This window comes from Gymnogyps californianus, chromosome 1 (genome assembly GCF_018139145.2).
Source record: "Gymnogyps californianus isolate 813 chromosome 1, ASM1813914v2, whole genome shotgun sequence".
Lineage (NCBI taxonomy): Eukaryota > Metazoa > Chordata > Aves > Accipitriformes > Cathartidae > Gymnogyps > Gymnogyps californianus.
The window spans coordinates 21,920,758-21,946,515 of record NC_059471.1 but is presented as its reverse complement, the minus strand read 5'-3'; the positions used below and the strand labels follow the sequence as shown (position 1 = coordinate 21,946,515).

The following is a 25,758-nucleotide window of genomic DNA, read 5'->3' as shown; positions in this document are numbered from 1 at the left end:
CCTCTGAAGCTGATGTCAGTCTTGCCATTAGAAGAAGTGTCATGTGCCTGCAGGACCTTAGCATGCACACACTGTTCCACTGAAGACAGTATTTGGGCCCTTAATTGAAGCAGATCATCTTGGGTTTTTTATTATTTTTTCTTCCTTCTCTGTTATGGGGCATCTGATCTCTTGTATGTGTTAATGGAAATAAAGCCTGTTTGGTGAGAGAAGAGTTCAAATCCTTAACATTCACTTTAATTACCCAGCCCCTCTGCTGTGGTTCAGATGTCTGTGCCTGGCTTTCTTAGTAATTGCTCCTGCGAACTGATGCGTGTTAAAAGCGCTAACATCAAGCAATACTTATTCTTCAGCTCTTGGATTTGGGAGTATTTCAAGTATGTGAACTGTGGAAAGGATAGCTGTGGGTGAATGCTGCCTAGGGAAAGGACAGTTTGTTGTTCTCATCACCCCTGGAAATGAGACCACATGTGTCTCAAGGAGGTCCTGTTTTCTTTATCATGATCAGTCTGAAGGTGAAGTTCATCTCAGAGTTGTCAATCTAAATTCTCAAGGAAGGAGTGGAAGTGCTTTAAATGGCTGAGTGGGAAAAGGTAGAGCTGTATTCAGCTGCACATTGCCAGCACACATACACTTCTCAAGGAAGTAACCTCTCTGCCTCTGTTACTGGCAGCCTTTGCCTCTTCAAGGATGATTCAGTAGAGTAAAACTTGACTTTATGAAAAGTCTTTGGGAAACAGGGAAAACGGCAACTATGGGAGTTGTCATGCAAAAATTGCATGTTAAATGGAGGAACTATACTGGAAAACAACTACTGAGTTTCTCAGTGTGCTGTTTGCTACTTTTCATTTGAGTGTTATCGAAATAATTAACTAATCCTTGGTACTGTAGTAGCACAGTAGTGAGTTAAGGTATGCGAATGACACTAACTTTTTTCAAATTATACAGTGATCACTTTCAGAAAAATCTCTTCACTGCCCTAGAAACAGTGGGGCCAGACTTTCAGCTGTACTGATGTGTATCCAAACTCATTTATTTAACAGGGTTTGGTAGTGTTCCTCCTGACTTGCACAGTGGTGTAACTTGAATGTGACTTACATGAATGAAGTTACAGATATAGAAGAGACATCTCTTTTAATGTTTGCACACCTGTTTAAACATCAAACTTGTGTAGTTAAGCAAAGTTTGCATAGTTAACAGCTGTTGCTTTAGGAAAAAACAGTTTGTTTGGTTTCCTGCCTGTGCTGCTCTCCTCCCTCTGCCACAACCTGTTCTGTGAGCTGCAGACATGGTGTTCTTGGAGTTGGGTACCAGGCACTTCTTTGAAGATAAGATGGCTCTGATTGGGGCTGGTCAGAGGGCTAACCTTTGCAGATATTTATCTTCAGTGACCAAAATTGTGCTATGAGTGAGCTGCCTGAATTTTCTACCTGTTCACATGTAGATTTTAACTTCTTTCTGAGCTTTGATTATCCTGAAGTCATCTACAATGCATCTGTCTGTTGGGAGGGAGCGCAAAGCTTTTTTTATTTGTAAGTGTTGTATTTGTCCTTTAGAGAGCTGTTCTTCAGAGCCAAATTAATCAAATACTCCTGCCCAGCTTAGAGTATTAGTTACCTTTTCATAAGAAGCTTTCTTCTTGAATAATAACATGCACCTGCTTTTATACATACACATGATTACTGTTCCTGGTCAGCATGGTAACATCTGAATGTGCCCATCTCTAACAAGAGCTGTACCTATTTTCTGTAGGCATTTGTCATGTTACTTAAGCAACAAAATACACGGAGTGACTTAGTATGTATAAAACTCATTCAAAAGAGCCTTATTGTGTTGGCATTAACACAATCATTAGAGTAAGAATATTGTTTGGACCAGTTAGCTGTAAAGTTGGTAAATGGTAAATGTTGTAAATAAATGTTTCGGCTTGATCGCAATCAGACAAATCCTTGCTTTAATATAGCAGTGTGGTATCCAGAGGAATAGTGTTTGGATATAAAAATTTGCCAATGCTTGATTTCTAATTAGTATTGCTTGGGGAATTCACTTGTAGGTCTAAACTGTTAATTGGATTAACCTATATCTTTTAAGTCATAAGGTACTTCTGAGACATGTGTTTAATTATGTTCTGTATTAAAGGAAGGTTATTACACATAAGACCAAGCAAATGTGGCTTAAAACAAAAAAAATACTTATGGTTGGAAGAAATTAATAGCATTTCAAGGAAGTAACTTACCTTCATTTATGTGATAAATGTACTATGTTACATGCTTTAAACCTGGATGCATGTTTTCACTCAGTTAGCTTAGTTGGTATAATTTGTTGAAGTCAACCACCTGAAATGTCTGTAAAATATCACATTGAGTATTTGAATGCATAATTCTGCTGAGCAATAGTAGCAATAGAAAGTCTCTAGGTGGTAGTGCTAGAAATGCTGTCATGTTGCCTTTTTTAGAGATCCAGTTAAAGTAACTGATTTACATCAGACATAATAGGGGTTTGTAGTTGCTTGAAGAGGAAACTAGGTGATAAGATGGGATCTTAATTGTCTTTTTAATTGATCATTTTGTTTAACTTGCCCCACTGATTCTGCTCTGGTGTCCAAAATAGAGCTTTGTATAACAAATTGTGCCATGTTGTATCTTGTTACTGTTTGATTCTGGAAGATGCAGCAGTATCTTATTAGATGGCTTGGAGTTGGGGATGGGGAAGATGAGGGGGAGAAGAAAATGGTTCAAGTTAAGTAAGTGGTCTTGGAGAATGCAGTTCTCTAACCTTGTACATACAAAGATAAGTATAAGAGAACCCCACTGAACTTAACTGCTTGTGGATCAAGGTTGTAGTAAGAGTTTTATGCATAGCAGTCAGTTGTGAAAGGCAGATCATGTCGATAAAGCATTTGATTATACTAGTCCTTCATGATTTGTGAATAGTAATGCCATGGATTTCAGTTGGTCTGGAAGGCTTATTGGTGGGAGAGTACCAGAAAAGCATTTCATGTAGAGGACCAGGCTTAATGGAAAGGTGCTCTTGACACTTCTAGGAAACTTCAGTAAAACAGCATCTTGCCTGTGTTCAGAGTTGTGTTATTAGTGCTTCAGGAAACAATTTTTCTTTGTTGAAAGGAGTATCTTAGAGTTCTCAAGTTCCTTGGAAATATAGGACTACTTTTAACACCCCCACCCCCCAACAACCAACCAACCAAAACAATGCCCCAAAACACAAACAAAACTCCTATCACAGGTTTTCTGGCTCTTGCAGAGCTTATATTAAGTGTCTGGGGGAAGACACCTGAACTACAGCTGCAAGCACTCAGTTCTTAAAACTCCAACTCATGATGATGCCTGATAGTTAAGTGGGGAAGGTGCTGTGCTAATTCAGTGGGGGAAAGTAAGGCAGAGTAGCTCTTTCTGCTCTAAAAATATTTTTTTCCTCACATAATGGAACACTGTGCTACTGGATAGACTCAGTCACTCATACGGCTCAGACAAGTTCTGCAGCATGATGAGTTTCCTTGCACTGTCTCAAGAAGGCATGTAGATGACTGGGTTGTAACTAATGCGTTCAGAGAGTGAGGACTTTGCAAGATTAAGAGTCTTTAATCTCTTTTAGGTAGGTTTTGGTAGCTTGACAGTATGGGAGTGGCTTATTCAACTCATTTAAAAATTGAATGGTTAAATCATCTTGTCATCTTGGACACATTTTTCCTGAAGTTGTATTCATGCCCATCATGGGTTTGATGTGAGGAAGACAAGAAATTTCATAGATTATTGAGACTAGTTAGTGCAGTATACTCTTGTTTTAAGGTGGTAGAAATAGTAATATAACTACTCAGGAAAAATAGCCAGAAAAGATTAATCTGAAAAAGTGTGTATTGTTCTGGCAGATTATTCATAAGTGAGTGTAGAGTGGTTCTGAACTGGGAAATGAGGCATTTTAAAAATGGCACTGCAGAATTTCTGATTTCTCCCATATTCAACTTTCCTCCCCCAACAATTAATTCCATGTTTTGATGAGGGGTAAGCACTTGATCAGGTGCCTGGAACTGAGGTGGAAGATTGCCTGTGCTGAAGTTTGGATGGATAGTAAGTTACCTGATAGTTCATCCAATAATAAAGGTACCAGTGATTAAAGTGGGACTGTCAGCCTTCTGGGTCTAGTGATATCTCTTTTGTTTGGTACAGCTCATCCTCATAACACAGGCAATTTACTTCCTCCATATTCTATATGTCTTTACTGTGTGATCTTTGAACCACTTTCTCACACTGCCTTTAGAAGTCTGCTTGAAACTTTTTGGTCATAATCCCTGTATGATATTCTCATGAAGTACTAAAATAAAAATCTTCTAACCTGCAGCACGGCCAAGTACAGCGTGGTGACATTTCTACCTCGATTCCTGTATGAGCAGATAAGAAAAGCTGCAAATGCATTCTTCCTCTTCATTGCCTTACTGCAGGTATTGCTTTATTGGTTTGCCTTGATTATAAAATGAAATTGTAATGCAGTAAAAGTTTTCAGTTGTTATGCTTAACTCCGAAGAAACTCTTAGACATATTTTAATAGTAATATTAATGAGGTACATACTTTATAATTGAAATTAGAAGGCAATTTAGAGACTTTTTTCAATGTGGTTTGTAAAATCAAGCTACTTTTTATTCTTAATAAGTAAAAACAAGTAGTATTGTAAAACATGGAGCTATTGACCATACTGAGAAAAGCACGTGTGGATCTTGTGAAACTGCTGACTGTTTAGATAGTCCAGATTATCACTGCTTCCAGGTGAATTACATCATTTGACTGCTCTTCTTGTGAAGAGAGGAGGAATAGAATAAAAGGCACGTACAACAGCTTTATCTTTTAACTTTATGGTAGTAGTTTCTTCAGTCCTACTGAGAGCTTAGGCTAGTTTGCCCACTGAAACTGGATGTCAGTCAGGCACAAATTAGAAAGCTCTGCGTTCTCTCTTCCGAGAGCTTTGCATAAAGTTCTAAATTTGCTAGAAACTAATTTTAAATACAAATATAAAATTGGTATCTCTTCTTCCTCTGTTCACAGCAAATTCCAGATGTCTCTCCAACAGGAAGATATACCACCTTGGTGCCATTGCTATTTATTTTAACAGTTGCTGGCATCAAAGAAATCATAGAAGACTACGTGAGTGTGATTACGGGGAAGGCTGTGCTAAAGACGAAGTGTTTCAAAAAAGCCATGAAATTCCATAAAGCTATGCATCTCTGAAGTCTATTGAGTCATTGCTGACCAGCAGCAAAATATCCTTTTGACTTTCAAAGCTCTGAACTTGACTAGAATTTCTGTAGCACACAGATAAATTAAGCATTTTCAATATAGGTGGGTGAACAAGGAAACAGTAGAAGTCAGGACACTTGTTTCTACCTCTTCAAACTTGTTTGTTTGTGCTTTTATTAGAAAGGCCTGGCTAGAAAGACACTGTAGAGTCCTGACATAGGTGGCCTTTTTAGTTGATCTTGACAAGGGGGATGGGGCAAGCAACTTTAGCATAGAGCAAACTGTTTTGGGGAAAATCTGCACTAACTTGCTTGGATACTGTTTATAATAGAGGTCTTTTTGCTTTGTAAAGTTCTGATGAATAAAATAATTTAGAAATCAGTCTAAACAACAGCACATAGAACGTATAGTGTAGCTGTCATCTAAATATACTGTTCCTCATTGTTCCTTTTGTTTTTCTTCCAAAAAACAGTTTTGGAGACTTAGTTTTTTGCTGTTGATCCAGGTTTGAACCTGACTTCCAGCATGGGGACTCTCACTTTAAAGTTGTTATATTCTTTCACAAACCATTTGGATTTAATGATCTGTGTGACTTTTTTAAAAAAATACAACTTAAAGGCAAAAATTACCCTATGTATCATCTTGCAGGTTGTCATGTTTCTAGCTCTAATGGTTTTTGGAATCTGTAATGAAGTGTAATGAAATGTTTTGTTTCTTTGCAGAAAAGGCATAAGGCAGACAGTGCAGTGAATAAAAAGAAAACAATAGGTAAGACTAAACAGTCTTTAAATCAAATATTTAAAGTGCAAATAGTGAATACCAGAACACTTACTTTTGAACAATTCTATTGCTTAAACAGTCATGATGGTGCGGAATGCATGTCTTTTTGGACTAGGTAGTTACTGGTATGTTAGGATTTTACTTTACCAAATGTTTCAGACTGATGCTGATAGTGTGATGCTTGAGGGCGAGGCATGGGGGGGATTACGAGGATTTATAAGTTCATGTAATTTCAAGGTTGTCAAGTTATACAGTTGTCAGCTCCTCCAAGAAAACCAAGCAGTTTTCTCCCCTGCCAAACTCTATCCTGATTATTCTAAAAAACCCCAACAAACCACCTAGAACAAAACCCCCACAAAACACCCCCCACCCCCAATCCCAAGATCCCAAAACCCAAGAAACCCTTGAAACACTAGAAGTTGGTGTCAAAGGAATTTTAGGTCATTTTTGTAAATGCTGCTGCCCTTAAAATGTGGGAAGAACTCTGGGGATTTTGTGGATTTGCTTTCCTGAAGTGTCACTGAAAGAATTTAACACTGACATCCTCTGCCTACATGTATCCCTGATGTGGTAACACTACTTGGCACTGAATACCTGAAGACATCGTTTTGGTTTTGTTCATCTCTAACTGAAAACTTGTGCAGAAAATAGGAAGAGTTTATTGATGGCTCTCCTGTGGTCAGTCTGTGCTGCAGTCATGGGATCTCCATGTTCGTGTTGGGCAGCTCCTCTGCTGCTCCTCTGTGGAGATCTGCAGGCGAAACGGAAAACCCAGGGACTTGATCTCTGAGTAGAGCCCCTTCCTCCCAAACACATTTAGCTTAAGTGTCAAAAAGCTAGAGAAACACTTAAAGGAACAAGGGGAGCTGAACAACTTGCTAGCTCCATGCTTCAGTTAACAGCCATAATGTTTGCAGAATGATTTTCAGTGAGTTGTTTTTCCTTCGTGCTTGAGAAGTTAAGTTGATCATTGAGACTGTATATTAATGAACATCAGAAAGCATTGCTTTACCAGTTCAAGAGCCTGGGAAGATGTTTCAAGTGCAAGAACACTGTATCTGTTAGTCATGAGAAATTAGCAACTAACTGGCTGTAGCACAACAGGCCTTGTTGTAGGTAATATGAAAGACTGCTCTTTCAGAGGTCACATAGGCAGTTCTAATTCATTTATAGTTAGAGAACATGTGCTAACAAACACTTCAAGGGAAGTTTATCACAGTAATTGTGGAGAGACAACCTTAAAGAACACAAAGTATTCTTATGGAGCTTCGTGGAACTTAACACTTAAAATTATTTTAGGTCAGGGTTTTTTTTACATTTGAATACTCTAAATACAATTTTCAAAATGATACTTAAAACTGTATCCTTGTATTTCTTAAGAGGAAGGATAAAGAAGCTCATTCTTGAGACTTGTATTATGGGAATGAAAAGCTAATTTATGTTCAGGGTAGGATTAAGATGAGTTAAATTTAGGTTCTGTATGTACCTTTAGGTTCCTCTTAGAGCCAAGTGAGGTCTAGTCAGTGTAATCAGTATAGAGAGCAGTTCAGCTCACTCAAAAGTAGACATCTACTGGCTGCTTGGCTATGTTCTGAACTCCACTGTCTGCAATGATCAGATGCTTGCTGCAGTAGGCATACACATAGGGTTTGCATTTATCTTCATGTTTAGTTTTTTGAGCAGTAGTGATCTTCAAAGCACATTTCCTGTAGTAAATTTACCATTGAAAACATTGGTTTGCTTTGCAGAGTGGCTTTGGTATGTAGGAATTAAATTCCCTTTGGAGGAAACTAGATTGAAAGTTCCGCTCCAAGTGAGCGCTGTACACCTTCATTAGGAGCTGGAGCGTGTTAGGCTCTGAGCCAATGTTTCATGTTTTGGATGGCTTCACGTGGTGTCTATGGAGATGACATTGAATCTAGGGACCAGACTAAATGTACTACCAAGTGAAGCCCCTGAGCAGCATATTGCATAGATGTAGAGAGCTCAGTAATAACTGTTCTGAGGTATTGATCCTCTGATTGTCAAACTATAGAATAAGCCACGAGCATTTAATACTGTATGGGATGTCCTCGAATAGTAGACAAGCACAGGGCTAGCAACCTATTGCACAAGACTGATGGCAAATGCTTGCCATTCAGGAGCAGCACTTCAAATGGCCATACACACCAAGGTGTGAGTGACAGCATTAAGTCCTAGATCTAGAACATCAATGTGCTGTTTTTTAGTCTCAGAAAGTCTTAAATAGAAGATTTATATGGAAACTCTGTTTTTGAGTAGGAGCAGTCTTTTTAGGTACTTGTTCTTTGTTACTTCAACCAAATACCTTTTGATCATCAATAATTCATCAATTTCATCCTCCTGTAAATATTCTAGAGAAGACAGTCCTTTCTGTCCTTTGGAGTACTCATATAAAACTCGGTTAAGCAGAGTAGAAGGTGCAAAATTGCAACCCCAAAATTTCTGAACTGTTTTATGTCTAATGGAAGCTTTCTCTTTAGATTGTGGGGTTAAGAGTTTAAAAAAAAAAATAGTTGCTTCAGTAATTTGCTGGCTGATTTTAATAGTTAAATTTATTTCAGTAAGCATGAAAGCTAAATTGTTTTAAGTAAATTGTCTACAAGGCCAAGTTCATGGCACTTGAAGCTACAAAATATCTTCATTGCATGTGAACATGCAACAATGAACTGTTTGCTGAAACATCTCCAAAATTTTCTGGTGGAACAGGGAGCTGTTTAGAGCAAGGCACAGGAGATGTTAAGTGTTGCAATTCCTCTCTGAGGGTTTGAGTTTTGAGTCAAGGCTGCAGGTATGTGGCTTTTTCACTTGAGATTCTGGGCTCAGGCCTTCTTCCGAGTTGTGAACTAAGCAGAGCTCAGTTCAAGCACAGCTTAGGAGAGGGGAGGAAGGGTGTGCAACAAAACTGTTCTTCCCCTAAACTGCATGGGCTTGTTTGGGTGGAAGCTCAGCAGTTTAGACGCATTACTAGCAGTGCTTCTGTCGCTGCCCACCCATTTTTTGTTAAATAGTTTACTTCACTGTGATCCATCCACTGTAATATTAAATCTTGGGATTCAGTGCTCCAAAGTATGTGGCCTGAGGACGGGAATCAAGAGATGGGTTTCTTATGCTTGATCTGGTCTGATGAATCTTGCATTCCAGTTTGTGGAGTGGCCTAACCTGAGTAGGACAGTTGAGGTTGTATTCAGCACAATTGTATCTTCTGGGAATTTGGTATGGTTTTCAAATGAGCTAGGTATGTGAATTGCATAGCACTGAGGAGAAAATTGTATTCAAAGTAGAGGGCTGGCCTCTTCAACTTTCATCTGTTGCACACTACACTTTTTGAACATCTTTGAAAACTGGCTGCAGCTGCTTTCAGTGAAGTGTTTGAGTTTGTTTAGGTGTACTTGGTGTGCTCAGACATGGACTGGATTTGGTTACTCAGCAATGATTGGGCCTAAATTTTTGACCTTACTGTTTAGGCTATGGTGGCATTAAGTATGTGTAGAAGCATCTACAGGAACTACTTGGGTGGAAAAGCAAGTTCCGGAGTAGATGACCAATGAATGTGTTAAGACAGCAGTTAGACTTGGGCACTACAGAAGCCAAGGCCTGTTTCAGTACCTTGTTTTCTTTTTTGTGTCAAAGTGAACTTCAGCATTTAGGATTCTCCTTCTGCTAAAGCTGATGTTTGCTTTTCAGTAGGACTTTGAGCCCGCTTGACAATTAAGCCTCAGCCTTACCTCAGCCTCATAAGGGCAATTGATATGGTAGTGAAGTTGGATGTGTCAGAGTCAAAACATAATGAATAAAATGCAAGGAAGAAGGTGAGAAGTGAAAATTCTGTGGTTAAATCATACATAAAGATGCTTCCTGATATTGATTGACAGTGGGCAATAATGCCCTTTGTTTTAGGGAAGGTAATTTCCCAAACAAATAAAAACACTGCCCATCTGCAGGTTAGCATGAAATCATGCCAAGAAGAAATCAGGCCACTGACTGTTGTCTAGCAGGTGATAAAAATGATACAAATATTAAAGGCAGATTCTTCCTCTTGAATGCACATGCCTACAGCTGTGGACAGAAGTGTGTGGTTCCAGCTTCTGAAAAGTACTTTTCTGATCTGTGTGTTAGTTCCCATTCTGGTCAATGTTTGCTACTGCTGATATACTTGTTTTGAAATTTGTCTAAATCTTGGCTATTTATTCTAATCTAACTTTAAACTTTTTTCCAGTTCTAAGAAATGGGATGTGGCAGAACATTATGTGGAAAGAGGTAAATAAAATTGGGGATGGGAGGGAGTGGAAGGAGGTGTTCAAGAATTACTCTTGCCAAAATAAATTTGGAGGCCTAGAATTAATGTGCGCTATGTGAGAATTCCCTGTGACTTGGGGTGGGAGGGGTCTGTTGCAATAGTGAAAATTGCCCTGAGCAAGGCACCTGAATACCCATCTTTAAATCCTAGTACTATGTTTCAGTAAAATGCTAATGAACTGTTGTGTTTTTGCTTGGGTAGTTAATATGCCCCAGGGTGTAAACAGTATTTTGTTTTTAGTCCACATCTAGAAGAGTAACTTTCACTGCAATGCTGTACCTCCCCTGAAAGTCTAATAGAGACTTCTTTGGCTACCTGTGCTAAAAAGTTCTTAGGTTTTGAGACTCATTAGTAAGCTGTTTGCTCAAGTAAGGAACACAAGCCCTGCTGCTACCTCAGGCACTTGGGACCCATGTTCTGTGAAGCCCTGTGCCAGGACCTGGTGAGCTTTATTTCTAGAACATGCTGAAATCCCTCAGGATGTATTGATCTAATCGTGGCTCTTAGTGCCTTTTTAAGGATAAAATTAGCCCTGTTACCTAACAAATGAGGAAAAAGTACACCCTTTTAAAACCTCTGGGAAATGAGACCTGCCTCAAGAGACCTAAAAGCAATCCTGCTGAAGTGTTAGGCTATAGCAGAAACTAAAGATTGCCAGGGATTCTGATGGCTAATCTTGATGCCTGTTTATGCTGTTCCATGTCCTATTTGTAGTGAGGACACTGAATTGAAAGATTTTTAAGTCTGAGCCTCAAATCTGGTTTTCTTATACCCTTGAGCACTTCTTGAATTGGCCTGTGTCTGCATCTGCATGTTGTCCAGGCTTGCATATGTTGTTAGGGAGTAAGTTCTGTACTATCCACCTTGTTTACTTTAAGGCAGACTTCTGATCTTTTTTGTGCTGAAATTGGTAGGGAATTTATTTTCAGTGGGATCAGAGTAAGACTGAATCTGCCTGTTCAAACATGCCATCAGTTTCAGTTTTTATAAATTAATGTGTTAAATATTTTAAGCCCATTTCAGACTCTCAACAGTGCATTGGTGCTGTGCAGTCTGATACTCATCAGGCAAGCCTGGCTTAGTGTTCTGAGTGCTACTTCGTCCTTAGAATGAAAGTCCTATGCATGTGTGACTACCTTTAAAGGTGCCAGAAACTCTTAGGTCTTCAGTATTCCAGAAATCAGGACTTTGCACATCTTAAGTGACTATAAGTCAGGCAAGAACTGATTGATACTATCTATCTGTAGAGACAATACTCCTTGCTAGTGACTAGTACAAGCAGTGCATCTAAAGAGGGCTAAGGGAAAATGATAGTGATGTCTGGGTAGGTAAGTAATACAGAGAAGGAATAGGAGAAACTCTTTGGTACTTGAGGAAGGTAAAGTTTAAAGGTAACTTTTACTAGGAAAAAAAATCTTTCTGTAGGTTAAGACTAAAGGAAAAAACCCTCAAATTTGGATAATAGTAGGATTATAGAAAAAAGTATTTTTTACTAAATATAAGCCACAGAGGTTCACACTTTCCAATTGAGTATATCTGGTTTTTTATAGAAAATTGTTTAATTTGCATTCAGAAAAGGGAAGACTTTGATACTTCCAAACTTGCAGTGAAAAGTACTCTGACTTTCAGAAGCACTGTCTCTAGCTGTTCTGTGCATGATGCTGTCTGACTGGGTGAAAGAAAATAACAAACTAACATTCCAGACAAGCGAACTGTTTGTTTTTCTTTTCCATGCTACTGTACTCCTGCCCCTGACTCAACAGGTAGCAGTAGGCGATATTGTGAAGGTCACCAATGGGCAACATCTTCCAGCAGACATGATCATTGTATCTTCCAGGTATCCTGAATGGGTGTGGAAATGATGTGTCTGATGAACTGAGGTGCAGAGGACTTGAAACTCTGTATTTGCTATTAATAAAAACAGACATCAGATGGCACTAATTCTTGTCCACATCTAAAACCAAATTTCAACAATGTCAAAACAGTGTTTTACTAGGTAATGATTCATATATCATTGTAGATAGGTTCTTAAGAAAGAAGGCTTCTTTAAGACTTCATAGTATTATGTACCTGTAATTCATGAAGTGTATCATTGAGTTTGTTGAAAGACTGAAGGTCTGTTACACAAGCTTCATGCAGTCAGTTGCTCTATGGCCTTCTGAGAATCCCTCCATTTAATTAAGGAAGCTTAAGTTTTCTTCCAATTAATTCCACTGAGTTTCCAGCATATTTTCCTGCCCCTCAGGAAAGATTTCTCTTTCAGACAGTAATTCTAAAAGGCTAGCCCAGCTGGCATCTAATAACTAGCCTGCAAAATAGCTTTTGGGCTTCATTTGTTTACTCCTTGTCTTTGATACAGCACATGTATGGCCCATCCCTAGCATGGTAGCAACAGTAAACTGTTGAGTCCTGCTCTTTTTAGTGTGTGAAATATGGGACAACTTCTTGATACCGATATACTGGCAAACAAAGCTTGGTCATTAGTTCCTAAAAGCATTTGGGTGGTTCTTGGCTGCTAATCTAGATTCTGTATTGTGTGGAACAACTTGAGGCCAAATCAAGACCGCTGCCCACTTAGATGAGATTTAAACAAGAGACAATAGTGCAGTTCCTGTTCTTGAATGTGCCTTTTTTCTAATAGCCAAACCTATGACAGCTTGCTCTTCTCCGTCTGCATGCTTTTCAACAGTGACTGCAGATTGCTCTGGTCTCCAGGTTACAGTTCTCTTAGATGACCCAACTTCTAAGGGAACTTGTTTTCTAAGCTGCTGCATTTTCTGCTCCATCCTTCTTGTCTGTGCCGTTCCTGGGAAGTTTCATTTTTTTGAAAGCTATATGGGGAAGCTCAGTCTTTTAACTGTCACATCATCAAGGATAGAGGTCTCTTCATTCCATGGTATACAATATTGTATTTTTTTAAAACAAACCCCAAATTTTAAATAGGCAGTTGTCAACCTTAATATGCAGTTAGTTAGGCTACACTTAGACATCAATAGCTTGCTGTTTCAGCACTGAGGAATATTTGTTCTACTTGAGAACTCTTCCTGTAATGTGTTATACTAAAAACCCTTCTGACTGATTTCTTAACTTGCATGGGTCAGCTTTTTGTTCTACATTATTCTATTAACCTGCTGTGATTGATAATCACATAACTGGAAAATTTTAACCTGAAGTATGTTGATTTGGGAGAAGCTTTGCTTGAATTAAATAGCAATTTCTATGGCAGTTCTGCTTTACAATTGGTATTATTCCCATGATTCTTTTAAATGACAATACTAAGTGTCCTCAGTTCACCAGAAGGCTTTGCATGTTCTGAAGAGGTGGGGTCTTTTGCTTGTATGTGTTAATTTTCTGTGTCTGAGCTGACTGTCAGAGGTGAAATAAACAGTTGGTTTTATCTTGACTCTCTTCCTCCCATAGAACAAAGGTGACATCAAATGAATTTTACATGGAGAATAAATTTACATGAAGGAAAAAATACTTGAATCCAAACACAACTTTGTATGGAAACACTTCCACATTTCTGTGGAAATGAAAGGAATTGTATTGCAAGAGGTCTCCCTCCTGAGTTAACCACTTTGGTTGTAGTAGATAAGGTGTTTGATGGAAGTAAAATTGGAATCAAGCTGGACTTAATCTGTGTCTGTCTTGGGTTTGGATTCAGGTTGCCCGTATAGGGGGAGACAAAGACAGCCTCTGAACCTTTTTTAAGAAAAATTCTCTGGAGAGAAAAATCTAGCTTCTTACTGTGTTATAAATGTATCTGTGTTTCTTAACAATTTTTGTCCTAAGGAGCATTTATTACTGACTCTTCTGCTGATTAAGTACATTTGCTGTTAAAGCAATTGGTTACTTGGGAAGAGAAATAGCAACATATCAAGAATATGATAAGTGATATACTGAAGAAGCACTTGTTTGAGTCCAGATGGGAAACTGATATTCCTTAGCAGCCTGAGAAGACAGTTGGGAAAAATAGTTTTGGTAGTGCCATACAGAGGTTTTAAATTTTAAGGGGCATGTCAGGAAAAGATCCATGATAGAAGTACTCTTCCTTATCACAGGTGCTACCTATGCAGAGCTCCTCCATGTTGGATGTAGAAAAGAGGTTGACTAATGGAAAATTCAGTTCTGCAAGGAAGATTTTTTTTTTTTGCCCCTATTGGTAAGGGCAGGGACATCTCTGGAAGATGCAGTTCACAGCCCTCAGTTTCAATCTTATTGTACCTTTTTCTGATTTTCAAAAAAAGCTGATTAACAGTGACTTCACATGTAACTCCACAAGTCCCTCAACTTTAAGGTGATCTTGTGGCCATGACCTTTGTGTGTGCAGTTCATAAACAGAACTCAATAGTAGAAAGCACTACCCCCTTCATCCAAGCACATCCCCTTTTTACACTGTTCAATACTTAGTGTTTTATCTATAGCTCTTGCAATCTGAAGCAATTTTATGGATTGCAATGTAAAATAGCTCACTTCAGGCATCTAAGTTTGTCATGATGTGTTAAATTTTTATTAACCTTCTGATTTAGACTTGTCTTTCTTTGTAGTTTGTTATATCAGAGTGTTCATATCCAAACACATCTCTAAAATGTATACTTTCAGCTGGCTTTCATGGTCATATACTACCGATATGGATTTTTATCTTCTGCAGTGTATTGAAGTGTATTGTGGACCATTTTAGAGCAAAAGTAGTATACAAAAAGTACTGAGTTTTAATATTGAAAATCTTATGCTCCTTACAGTGAACCACAAGCAATGTGCTATATTGAAACAGCTAATCTTGATGGGGAGACGAATCTTAAAATACGACAGGTAAAACAAACTGAATTTCACCTTTTTTTCTGCTTAAGTAGCTAATATTAGCTACAAAACAGAGTCTAGCTTGCATGACAACAATACAAATACTTTTTAAAAAAAAAAAAGAAGCATATCTCTCTTTCCAGGTGGCTGGAAGCCACCTTTTCAACAGATACAAACCCAAGCAATAATGCTTCATGTGCAAGTGTAAGGAACTAATCTGGAGGAAGTATTATAAGCCCACAAAGGCAAATCAAGCAGACCTTGGCTGTGTTTTGCTGAAGGTCTAGTAAGTGGAACTGAAGTGCTGTATTTAAAAAAAAAAAAAAGAAAAAATCAGCTGTGCTGGTGATGAGAGCTGCAGTTTTTGCTGTCACAAGTGCCATTCTGTCTGCTTCTGCCCCTGTGGAGTGCTCAAAAGGACCTTTTATATATTTAAATTAATTTGTTCTCTCTTCGTGGTAAGTAGTGGAATTTACTTGGGTCTTTCTAGTTTTGTTGAAGAAATACTGTTGATTATGGTGTTTAGTTCAGAATTTTTGCCTTCTTTCATTACAAAAAAAGAATCTGGATTAGGATTTGGAAATACAGATTATTTGTTTTAAAAGTTGTGCATTTGCTGCTTGTTTACTGCCTTTGAGAAATGTGATTTACAGTTCTGGATCAGCCCAATAGATCAGATCTTGAGTTCCTGTCAGATTTTATTTGCCTCAGGACATGTGCTTAAAATACAAAAATAAGGTTGTGGGGCCTTTTAAGGCCTTGCTTTGGCTTGCAGTGCTGCAGTCAGTCTGGCAAAAGAAACACCAAATGGCTCACTCTTAATCAAGTGGAGATGTTCATAGACAAATGAAAAGCAATGAGGTGTTGTATGTCCACTCTCAGATGGAGTAGCAATGTTAGGTTACAGTTGCATGATGGTTGATAATTAACCTTGAGTAGGATCAGAGCATAATGGCTGCAGTGACCCAAGAGAGACTACACTTAGAAGTGACTATATTTAGCAGCAGTAACAATCAGTGGAGTTACACTTCGAGAGAAAAGCCAGGCCTGTTTATACTGCTTGTCTCCTACTTCCTCTTGCACATGTGCAACTTTGTGCTTTATGGATGGGACTTTCCTCTTGGTTACAGAGAGATCATGTAGGTAATATAACTGTCTTTAGAGGGATTTAAACCAATCCTATATAAGCAGGATCATATGTGTCCATAATGAATCTTCCTTGCAGGAAAGAGTTATTGACTACCCATTAAAAAAACTAAAACAAAACAAAAACCCCACCAACAAATCTGACAGAAAACCTCCAGACATTTAATTACATTTGATATCTTAGATGTTGGAAGAAAGCACCGTTTTCCTAGGTTGCCTTCTAATAACAATTTTTGGCAAGAATCTCCTTTGGATTGGTCTCTGCAGGGATTGTCTCAAACTGCTAGTCTCCAGTCAAGAGAAGAATTGATGAAAGTATCTGGAAGGATAGAATGTGAAGGACCCAACCGTCATCTTTACGATTTCACTGGAAACTTGCGCTTAGATGGTCAAAGGTATTGACTTGACAACAAAACCATAAATTCATTTGGTTAGGAAAAATGCTTCCTGTGTGTCTTTAGACTGCAACACTGAGCACATGCATGTTTTTGCTGGGGAAGAGGAGGGTAATAATTAACAGTTGTTAATCAGAGCATCTGCCAGTATAAGATAACATAGTTCTGTCTTCCTATGGAGTCTTCTGCTTGTTATGGGAGAGTTGGTTTCTTTGGAATCGTAGTGGGTTTTTTATGAAAAGTAACATCTAAAGAGAAGGAAGAGTGAGGGAAATGATTGGGGTTTTTAGGGCTGGCTTGTTACAGGAGATATAGAGGAAATGGGAAACCTTTCCCTTCCAACTAGAGCCAAAGGCTGCACCAAGTTCAGATCTATAGAGAAAAATGATCCCAGAATCTGGAGTCTTTATCAGTGTGACTTTGATCTGTTGCAACTCTTGGAAGAAAAGAACTTAGTTTTAGTACATGAATTCATAGAACTTGAAAGGTCAGTACTAACATACAGGTTTCATCTGGCTGTACCTGTTTTCCTGCACAAAAACTGTATTCCTTGGGCAACTCGGTTGAATAGTGACAGATGCAAGAATAGTGGAAGATCATTTGCATCCCACTTGAAAATCACATGGGTAATACAGTTTTCCCAAAATGCTTGTTTAATGGCATATGTGAGGTTATAGTGTGCTTGGAATAGATGGTCTTTTTGCAAGTGTGATGCTTCTCTGTCCTTGATGTGAGAGAGAACGTATTAGCCAAGGTGAAGTGCAGAGTAGGCTTATGGCTGCCACATAAGTTCTCAAGTTTTGGGTAACCAGAGCAACTCCCTTGTATCACCTTCACCCTACTGGGCTTTAGCAGAGATTCAAGTTACGCAGGTTTCAGTGCTCTCAAGTTGTGTGGGCAATGTAAGTTCATTATTACTTTTCTTTTGTGGCTTGTTTTTTTTTTTTTTTTTGAGGGGGATGTAAGGCTGAAAGTGTTTTCTAAATTTTCTAAAGTGTTATCAAGAATTGAAAGATACACATACTTCTTGCTTTGCAGCCCAGTTCCTGTTGGTCCAGACCAGATCTTGCTAAGAGGTGCACAACTGAGAAACACTCAATGGGTCTTGGGTATTGTTGTGTATACAGGACATGATACAAAACTCATGCAGGTAAAGTTTTTAAGGAGATCTAGAGCATGTTCTGATAGAAGCTGGTCATCTTTCCTGTATTCTACTTGTCTTTTGGACTTGAGTTTGTGAAATAGTTTGACTCATTGTAGCTGTTTAAGACCTGGAGGGTTTGAGGAATACAAGATACTGTTGTACTTGAGGTTGCATGTGCATATACGTAAACACTTACTGAGATATTTGTCTCAAAACATTTCGATATGTAAGCAAAACTAACTGTATTTTATCTTAATTTATCTGGTAGCTGGACAACATTTAGAACTGAGGTTTAACAGCTGAGGAGATGGTAATGACCACCTATGATTTTAACACTTGGAGATAATTAGGTTAAGACTGTGGTCTCTGTGTTGCCTTAATGGCAGGGAGTGCCTGGAGAGACCAGCAATATGCATGTGTTGCTCACCTCTACTGACAGTCAGTGGGATGGACAGCCAGGAGATGAGCATACTAGGTCTTTGGAACTGAATGGTTCTATTCCTTTGATCTCCTGTCAGTTTTGGAGTCATTAGGAGTATTGGCTCCTATTACTGCCTTGTTGAGCTTTGCATACCATATTGAGCTAAATAGAGTTGAAGTAGCAAGTTCTATAATGGACTCTAAAAATAAAGACTGAGTTTGCCTCTGCAATTTCCTCTTGTATAAGCCATTGCCAGACTTTTTTTTTTTCTGCTGCTGTTCAGAATTCAACGAAAGCACCTCTGAAGAGATCAAATGTGGAGAAAGTGACCAACATGCAGATCCTGGTTTTGTTCTGTATTCTCCTGGTGATGGCCCTTGTGAGTTCTGTAGGTGCCTTATTATGGAACAGAACACATGGTGAAGTCGTCTGGTACCTTGGCTCCAACAGTGAGTATGCAGGCAGTGTGCTGTGCTAGGGATGTATCAGACTGTAGGGCCACCCAGGCTCTTAGCTTTGCTAAATGAAGGCATACAATAAGAAACAAAGAAACACACACAAGAAACAAAGCCTTTTGCTGACTTTTTGATGGCCTAATATTAGGGGGTTTTTTTGAGAATGGGCTGGTGTAAGTTGAACTTGCCAATAAAGCTTCTGTTAATAAAACCTTCTAAAGGTTAGGTAAATATCACTGGGCTACCACCCAGGGAGCAGGACAGAAACAGAAGAGAGGCAAGAGTTATTCTTGGATATTTCGTGTTCAAGTTCTTTCACCTCTGTGGAGATGCCATGCACAAACTTGTTTTCAGAGCAGGTGTTGTGGTTTAACCCCAGCTGGCAACTAAGCACCACACAGCTGCTTGCTCACTCCCCTCACAGTGGGATGGGGGAGAGAATCAGAAGAGTAAAAGTGAGAGAACTCATGGGTTGAGATAAAGACAGTTTAATAGGGAAAGCAAAAGCCATGCAACCAAAACAAGGAATTCATTCACTACTTCCCATCAGCAGGCAGGTGTTCAGCCATCTCCAGGAAAGCAGGGCTCCATCATGTGTAACTGTTACTTGGGAAGACAAAATGCCATTGCTGCGAATGTCCCCCACTTCCTTCTTCCCCCAGCTTTCTAGGCTGAGCATGATGTCATATGGTATGGAATATCCCTTGGTCAGTTGGGGTCAGCTGTCCCAGCTGTGTCCCCTCCCAGCTTCTTGTGCACCCCCAGCCTACTCGCTGGTGGGGTGGTGTGAGAAGCAGAAAAGGCCTTGACTCTGTGTAAGCACTGCTCAGCAGTAACCAAAACATCCCTGTATTATCAACACTGTTTTCAGCACAAATCCAAAACATAGCCCCATACCAGCTACTACGAAGAAAATTAACTCTATCCTAGCCAAAACCAGCACAGCAGGTCATTTACTGCTGCCTTATGTATCATGTCTGACTGTACCTGAGTGCAGGATAGCAGGTATCAGTGTGATGATATTAACTTCAACTTTACGCTTATGTACAGAAACAAAGGATTTCTCTAGCTGTTTCTTCAGTCAAAAATGCTGATCTGCTCTCACTGTAGAGAAAACTGTTAAATGCTAAATGTTACGATTTTGCATTTGTTGGATAATGTTTCAGTCTTCGCTTCTGACTTCTGTTATTTTGTAATGAGAAAACTGATCTCTTCGTGTGCTTCTTAAAGGGTTTTATTTGATTTTATTCATACTCCTTGAATTTATTAGTTCAGATATCAGACAGGCCTTATGCAAACACTTCAGAATGAAATAAATTGCTCTCCAGTAGACTTCTGATTTGAGGAGGTTACATTAGCTAGCAGTAAAACGTGTTGTTGCAAACATCTTGAGATGCAGATCTGAAAATAATTTTCCCAAACTGCAAATGGTCTTTCTGCTGGTGATTGCAAAACAGATGGCAAAGGGTGTCTTCTGCAGTTTAAGAACTGCAATTGTGATAGTAATGAAAAAAATTCATATAGGAAGAGCATGGAAGTGCCTCATATTTGACTCTGATTTTTGGTAGTTGTAATGTCTTCTAGTAGCAGTATCAGCAACTTTCAAAGTTTCTTCCCTCCCCTCCCACTTGCTTTTTAATGAGGAAGTTTAAATTTGTACCTTCCAATGATGGAAGTAATATTGGAAAAGATGAATGGAACAAACTCTTGAACTTGTGCTAATATAAAACAGGTACAACCTGTAATAAACTAGGATGACATAGTATGTATAGATGCTTTCTTGTAAATTGAATGCACAATTTTTATCACTTCTGTAACTGCCATGCATGGGAAAGCCACTTTTTCAGGCTAGGCAAGTAGATGTTAAATTTTTAAATGTCTAATTTCTATAAAGATTGTATTGGAAAAATCCAATATCAAGTGTGCTTCTACTCTTCCTGTAAACTGATCAAAGTTAGGGAATTCATGTGTGCTTACATTTGAGGGTGCCTATGTCCAAACTTCAAGTCTGGCTCTCATCTTCATTAGGCTTCAGCAACTTTCTCTGGCTTCTCTCTCCTCCTAGTTTGCTCCTCTGCCTTCTTACTAACTTATTTGTTATGCTGAAAACCCCTTAGTTGTGGGCTGTGACCCCATTGTGCTGGGTGCTCTGCATGCTGACTGAAGTGCCTGCCTAAGCTTCAAGGAAAGTAAAGAACAGACAAATGCGGAGACTTTGGATGTAAAGAGAGGCTGTGGGCAGCACCATGAACAGGAGCCTTCATCCTGTGTCTCTGCTGAGCCTTGTCCATTGCTGCTTGCTGTCTGTAAAGGCTTCCCCTTCCCTTTTGGACCAGTTGTACTGGCAGATTTATTTGGGCAACTTACCCAACATCACCATTAATAACAGCTCTTCTGCTTAAGCAGGATGCCTTAGTTCATTTACTAGGTGTCTGTTTAACAGTCAGTTTGTTCTCTTAGATTTCTTTAGTATGAGTAAATTCTCAATTCTGCCAATGCTGGCAGATTTTAGAACAAATTTTAGTCTTTATTTTTTATTTTCTAACTCCGCTGAGACAAGTAGGCACTTTCTGAAAGGTGAAATTGTGTTACTAGTGATATTGGTGGCTCTTAATTGGGGCAGTTGACATATCGGATAAATCTAAATTTGAGTTATAATGTGGAATATCATACTTCTCACCATCTGTTTAGCAAAAATTGTTCAGAAAGTGTTCTGTCCTCTAACAGCCTCACTGATCTTGCCCTTCTTCACCTGGTATAATACGCTGTGTATCCAGGCATGTGTTCTGTGGGTGTTTTATATATGTACTATTGAAATCAGTCTTAAAAAGGCCCCTATACTAGGCCTCAGCACACTTGCTGATTATTTTAGCACTACTAAATCTGATTAGGCCAACTGCAGAAAGATGGTTGCCCCTATACTGTACCACTCAAACTTGTGCCTTCTGTCTGCTAATGTCTTATGTCTTTTGGTCCACAGAAATGCTGTCTGTCAACTTTGGATACAATCTGCTGACATTTATAATCTTGTACAACAACCTTATTCCAATCAGTCTTCTGGTGACATTGGAAGTTGTCAAGTTTACTCAGGCTCTTTTTATAAATTGGGTAAGTAACAAGAATAAATGTGCTAATGTCAGTTTTCGAAAGTGACATTAAAAAAAAAACCAAACAAAAAACAAACCAACAAACCCACCCTGAAATCTTTACCAGATTTTCTGATGACTTTTCTGATGCAACTTCTGGGAAAAGCAGGGAGAAGTTCAGAGGATTTATTCTGTATTAGTTCTGTGTTCCACAAGAAATTAAAAGACTTAGTTGTATGAAGATCCCTTGTGCAAATGATCACTCTTGTATATTTTAGGCTTTCAGGATGAGAAGAAAGGCTCAGCTCTTTTGGTTGAAGGAAGTCTCTCAGCTGACTCATGTTCAGTAAATAGCTTTTGAAAACTCTTCAGTACCTTATAGCTTCTCTCAGCCACAGCAGAGGGAAAGACTAGACTTGTTTGGGGATGGGGTTTTTTTTGTTTGCCCCCTTTTTTTTTCTTTTTAAATCCTGAGGCTGGCCTTAAGGTCACCTCTGGTATGAATCATAGTGTTTCTGTAAGGACATGAGTTAGTGGTGCCTCATGCAACAAAACAGTGATCCCTCTGTTCAGGCAAGCTTTGAATTCAAAGTGTGTTCCTCTTCAGTTGTGGACCAAAAATACTGTAGTGATGTCTCTTAAGCTGAACAAACTCAAGAGGAATATCTTGTTTTGGTATGCATTAATCCTTGGACTTCCAGTAAAGTTGTAGTGGTTCCTCTTAAAATACGATTAAATAAGGTCTAACATGTCTGTTCGCTGGGCTGCTTACAATGTATTGGAGATGCTTAACTAGCTTATCTGAGAAATTGCTTTGGTTCATGTAGCAGCTGTTTTGCTTACCCTCCCAATTAAATGTAGTAATAGAAGGAGTTGATTTCAGTGTCACTTAAATTGTCTCTTCAGTCATGGATGTGGCTAGAGTAAATTGCATTGTTGTAACTGAAGACCTATGATTAGCATGGCTAATGCCTGTTTGAACTTTTTCCTGCTGTACTAAATTCTTAAACTAGAGGTGCAATGAAGAAAATGATAATTACCTATAACTGAGTCTGGCTTTTCTCATGTACATGTAGTATGGAGGTATACTTTGGAAAGGAGGCACCCTTATTCAGCCTGGGTTGCTGTTGGTCTCTCAAGCCTTCAGAACCTCCACCAATGGAGTTAAGTCAATCAAGCCAAGTTTGAGCTGACTAAAAGACCTGGAGACTTCAGTGTTTAATTTACATAGCATAGGTCTAAATCTGCTCTCATTTCAGGACATAGATATGTATTATCCTGAAACAGATACACCTGCAATGGCCAGAACCTCAAACCTTAATGAGGAACTTGGGCAGGTAAGACAACATTTTCTTGGGTGTCATGTTTGTGAGATCTTCTGGGAAGGTAGATGGTATGAGAGCATGCTGTACAAATCTGCTTTATTCTGTTGCTCTGTGGTTCAAGTTAATGGGATATCTTTACTTTCATTAGTCCAAGTCTTATAAGTAAAATAATGAGATATCACAAGATTAAATTCAAGGTCATATAGGCAGTTTTAAGCCTGGGAATGGAATCTTTTTCTGATGTTCACTCTAAACTGACTTTTTTCCTCAAGGGCGTTAGAGAGATGGTTTGTGGTTGTGACTGTCTATACTGGAACAGAGTGTACAAGACTAAGCTTGGCTGAAGAGCAAGCCAACAGCCTCAGCCTGTGTTCTTAGTTCTTCATGTTTCTGACCACCTCACAGGAAATGCAAGTCAAAAAAATGCAGTTCTATTCCTAATTTAGGTTGTGTTCCTTCAAGCATTTCCATTTTCCTTTCAGATAAAGATAACTATATTAACTTGTAGTTGCTCTAAGAGATTTGTTATAAATTCTGCAAATGAGCTTTTTTCAAAATGGAAGGGCTTTCCAAAGCAAGGTTACTGGAAAACATAACTTTGCCATTGGAGTTTTGTAGTACCATTGAGAAATCCTAGCTTTTTTCCTTGACCACCAAAGTCATAGGTATGTAACTGAACCACATGAAATTCATAATTTGTGTGAATTTAGTGTTGGGGACAATGTTTATGTATGTAAAAGACATAATTATTGTGTGCTGCTCAGCAGGGTGGTAGTCAATATTCTTCCTGCTTAATCAGATTGGCCTTTTCCTTAGGATTGTTAAAATTTGATTTGTATTTAGATTGCTTTGATGTGAAGTTATCAACTTCCAAATTATTGTCGTGTTTTTGTCCAAAGTGAACTATATCATGTGGCATGATATATATTGTTGGCCCATATGTTGTTTTCAGAAATGGCTTACTAGTGATTCCATGTAACTAGACTGAAATTTTGGATTCATTAATTGAATTATTTGTTCACAGGTGCATTTTAAAACTTTGTTATATACTAGAATTATTAATGACTTGAAGTTCCTCAGATGTTTGGGTACCTGCTTTGACTTCTAACTTGCACAGGCTCCAGTTCCAATGTTGTATTCAGAAGCAGTGTAGTGCACAGCAAAAGGATCACTTAACTAGTAGTGTAGTGCACTGTCTTGAATTGAATTGCAAATATTGAGGAAAAGCTTTTTGCAATTCTAGGCAAAATATTCTGGTCTTTAAATTGGCAAACTCCTATGTTAGCACCATCCTTTCCTACCTGTTGCTGATTTAAAGACTTACCTGGTGCAGAGGTAAAACTGTGGAATTTAGCTTGTAATTAATTTTGGTCTGTTGTGGCGTACTGAAGGTGGGAATCTTGGGTCTGCTAACACTCCAAGAAGTTGTGTTTCTGTGTTAGTCATCTCCAAGTTCTAGCTGAAAGTCACGGGTTTCCATCAAGGGATTATTAGCTTGGGCAGTGCTGACTGTGGCTATGCGTCTTGCACTTCAGGACTGCTCGTGACTGGATACCAGAAAAAGCAGCTTATGTTTGCCTGCAGAATACCACTTGGACTTACTCTAGGATATTCCTTGCACAATACTGTTTATGGGGGAAAAAATCCCAAACAAATTCCTAGTGATCTTTGGAACACAGAATTTATTCAGTATGTTAAATTCTAATGATTTTTCAACGATCTTGAGTGTTTGTTTTAATTTCCAGTCTTGCTGTTTGGTGTTAGTACAGTTGAAAAATCTGGTGAATGTTCAACTAGCAGAAGCAAGTATATCTGTACCAACCACACTGGAACCTTGACAACAGATACCTACTATTTAGGTCTTTATTTCTTTATCTCTAAATGCAGAATCTCATTAAATAACTTCCCTGATTACTTTCCTGTAGCTTTGGTAAGACAAACTAAGCTGTAATAAGACTGCATTGGCCAATACTGTGATATTTGAGCCATATGTCTCCCAGAATTTTCCTGATACTTAATCTATTTTCCACTTTGAGTTTTGTTACTTTGCAAGTTGAAAATTAGACTTTTTTTTTCTTCCAGGTAAAATACCTGTTTTCTGATAAAACAGGTACTCTAACATGCAATATCATGAACTTTAAGAAATGTAGTATTGCTGGAGTGACATATGGGTAGGTATGACTTTTTTAGCAACTCTGTAGCTTAATATGTGCTTATTAATGGTACATACTTTTATATCAGAACAGGATTAGAACATTCTGTTCTTCAATTTGTATTTTAGTATATTTTGTGGTCTTGGTTAATAGCTTTCACTTTCATGTCCTACAACACAAATTATGAAATGCAAACCTGGGGAGTGCTTCACATGAAGTAAAGGAAACTTGCTTCCTTACTTGCTTCTGATCATGATTTAAACTAAACTAGAAGTGCTAAATAACCTCTGGCCTTTCCAGAGGGAAGAAGATGCAGCCCAAGGGTAGTAATTGTCAGTCATGTTTCTATGACTTCTTCAGATGAACCAGGATTTCATTACAACCGTGTAGCTCTAATGGTAGTTGTAGAGTTATGTATTCCTTGCACAGGAGGGATACCCACTTAATGTTTTTTCTGTTTCTGTCAAAAGGATCTTTGAGTCATGCCA

General features: G+C 38.6%; 1 protein-coding gene across 3 annotated transcripts in view; it reads left to right on the top strand.

Annotated features, from left to right (window-relative positions):
• The window catches only part of ATP8A2 (ATPase phospholipid transporting 8A2), a 334,991-nt gene that overhangs the window by 38,149 nt on the left and 271,084 nt on the right, over positions 1-25,758 (top strand). For all 3 annotated transcript variants that reach the window (XM_050897554.1, XM_050897547.1, XM_050897563.1), the window contains exons 4-15: positions 4,357-4,456; positions 5,056-5,154; positions 5,970-6,015; positions 10,265-10,305; positions 12,109-12,182; positions 15,088-15,157; positions 16,559-16,686; positions 17,725-17,836; positions 18,535-18,700; positions 21,687-21,814; positions 23,052-23,129; positions 25,200-25,288. In XM_050897554.1, coding sequence (XP_050753511.1) covers positions 4,357-4,456; positions 5,056-5,154; positions 5,970-6,015; positions 10,265-10,305; positions 12,109-12,182; positions 15,088-15,157; positions 16,559-16,686; positions 17,725-17,836; positions 18,535-18,700; positions 21,687-21,814; positions 23,052-23,129; positions 25,200-25,288 — 1,131 coding nt within the window. The remainder of the gene's footprint in view (positions 1-4,356; positions 4,457-5,055; positions 5,155-5,969; positions 6,016-10,264; positions 10,306-12,108; positions 12,183-15,087; positions 15,158-16,558; positions 16,687-17,724; positions 17,837-18,534; positions 18,701-21,686; positions 21,815-23,051; positions 23,130-25,199; positions 25,289-25,758) is intronic.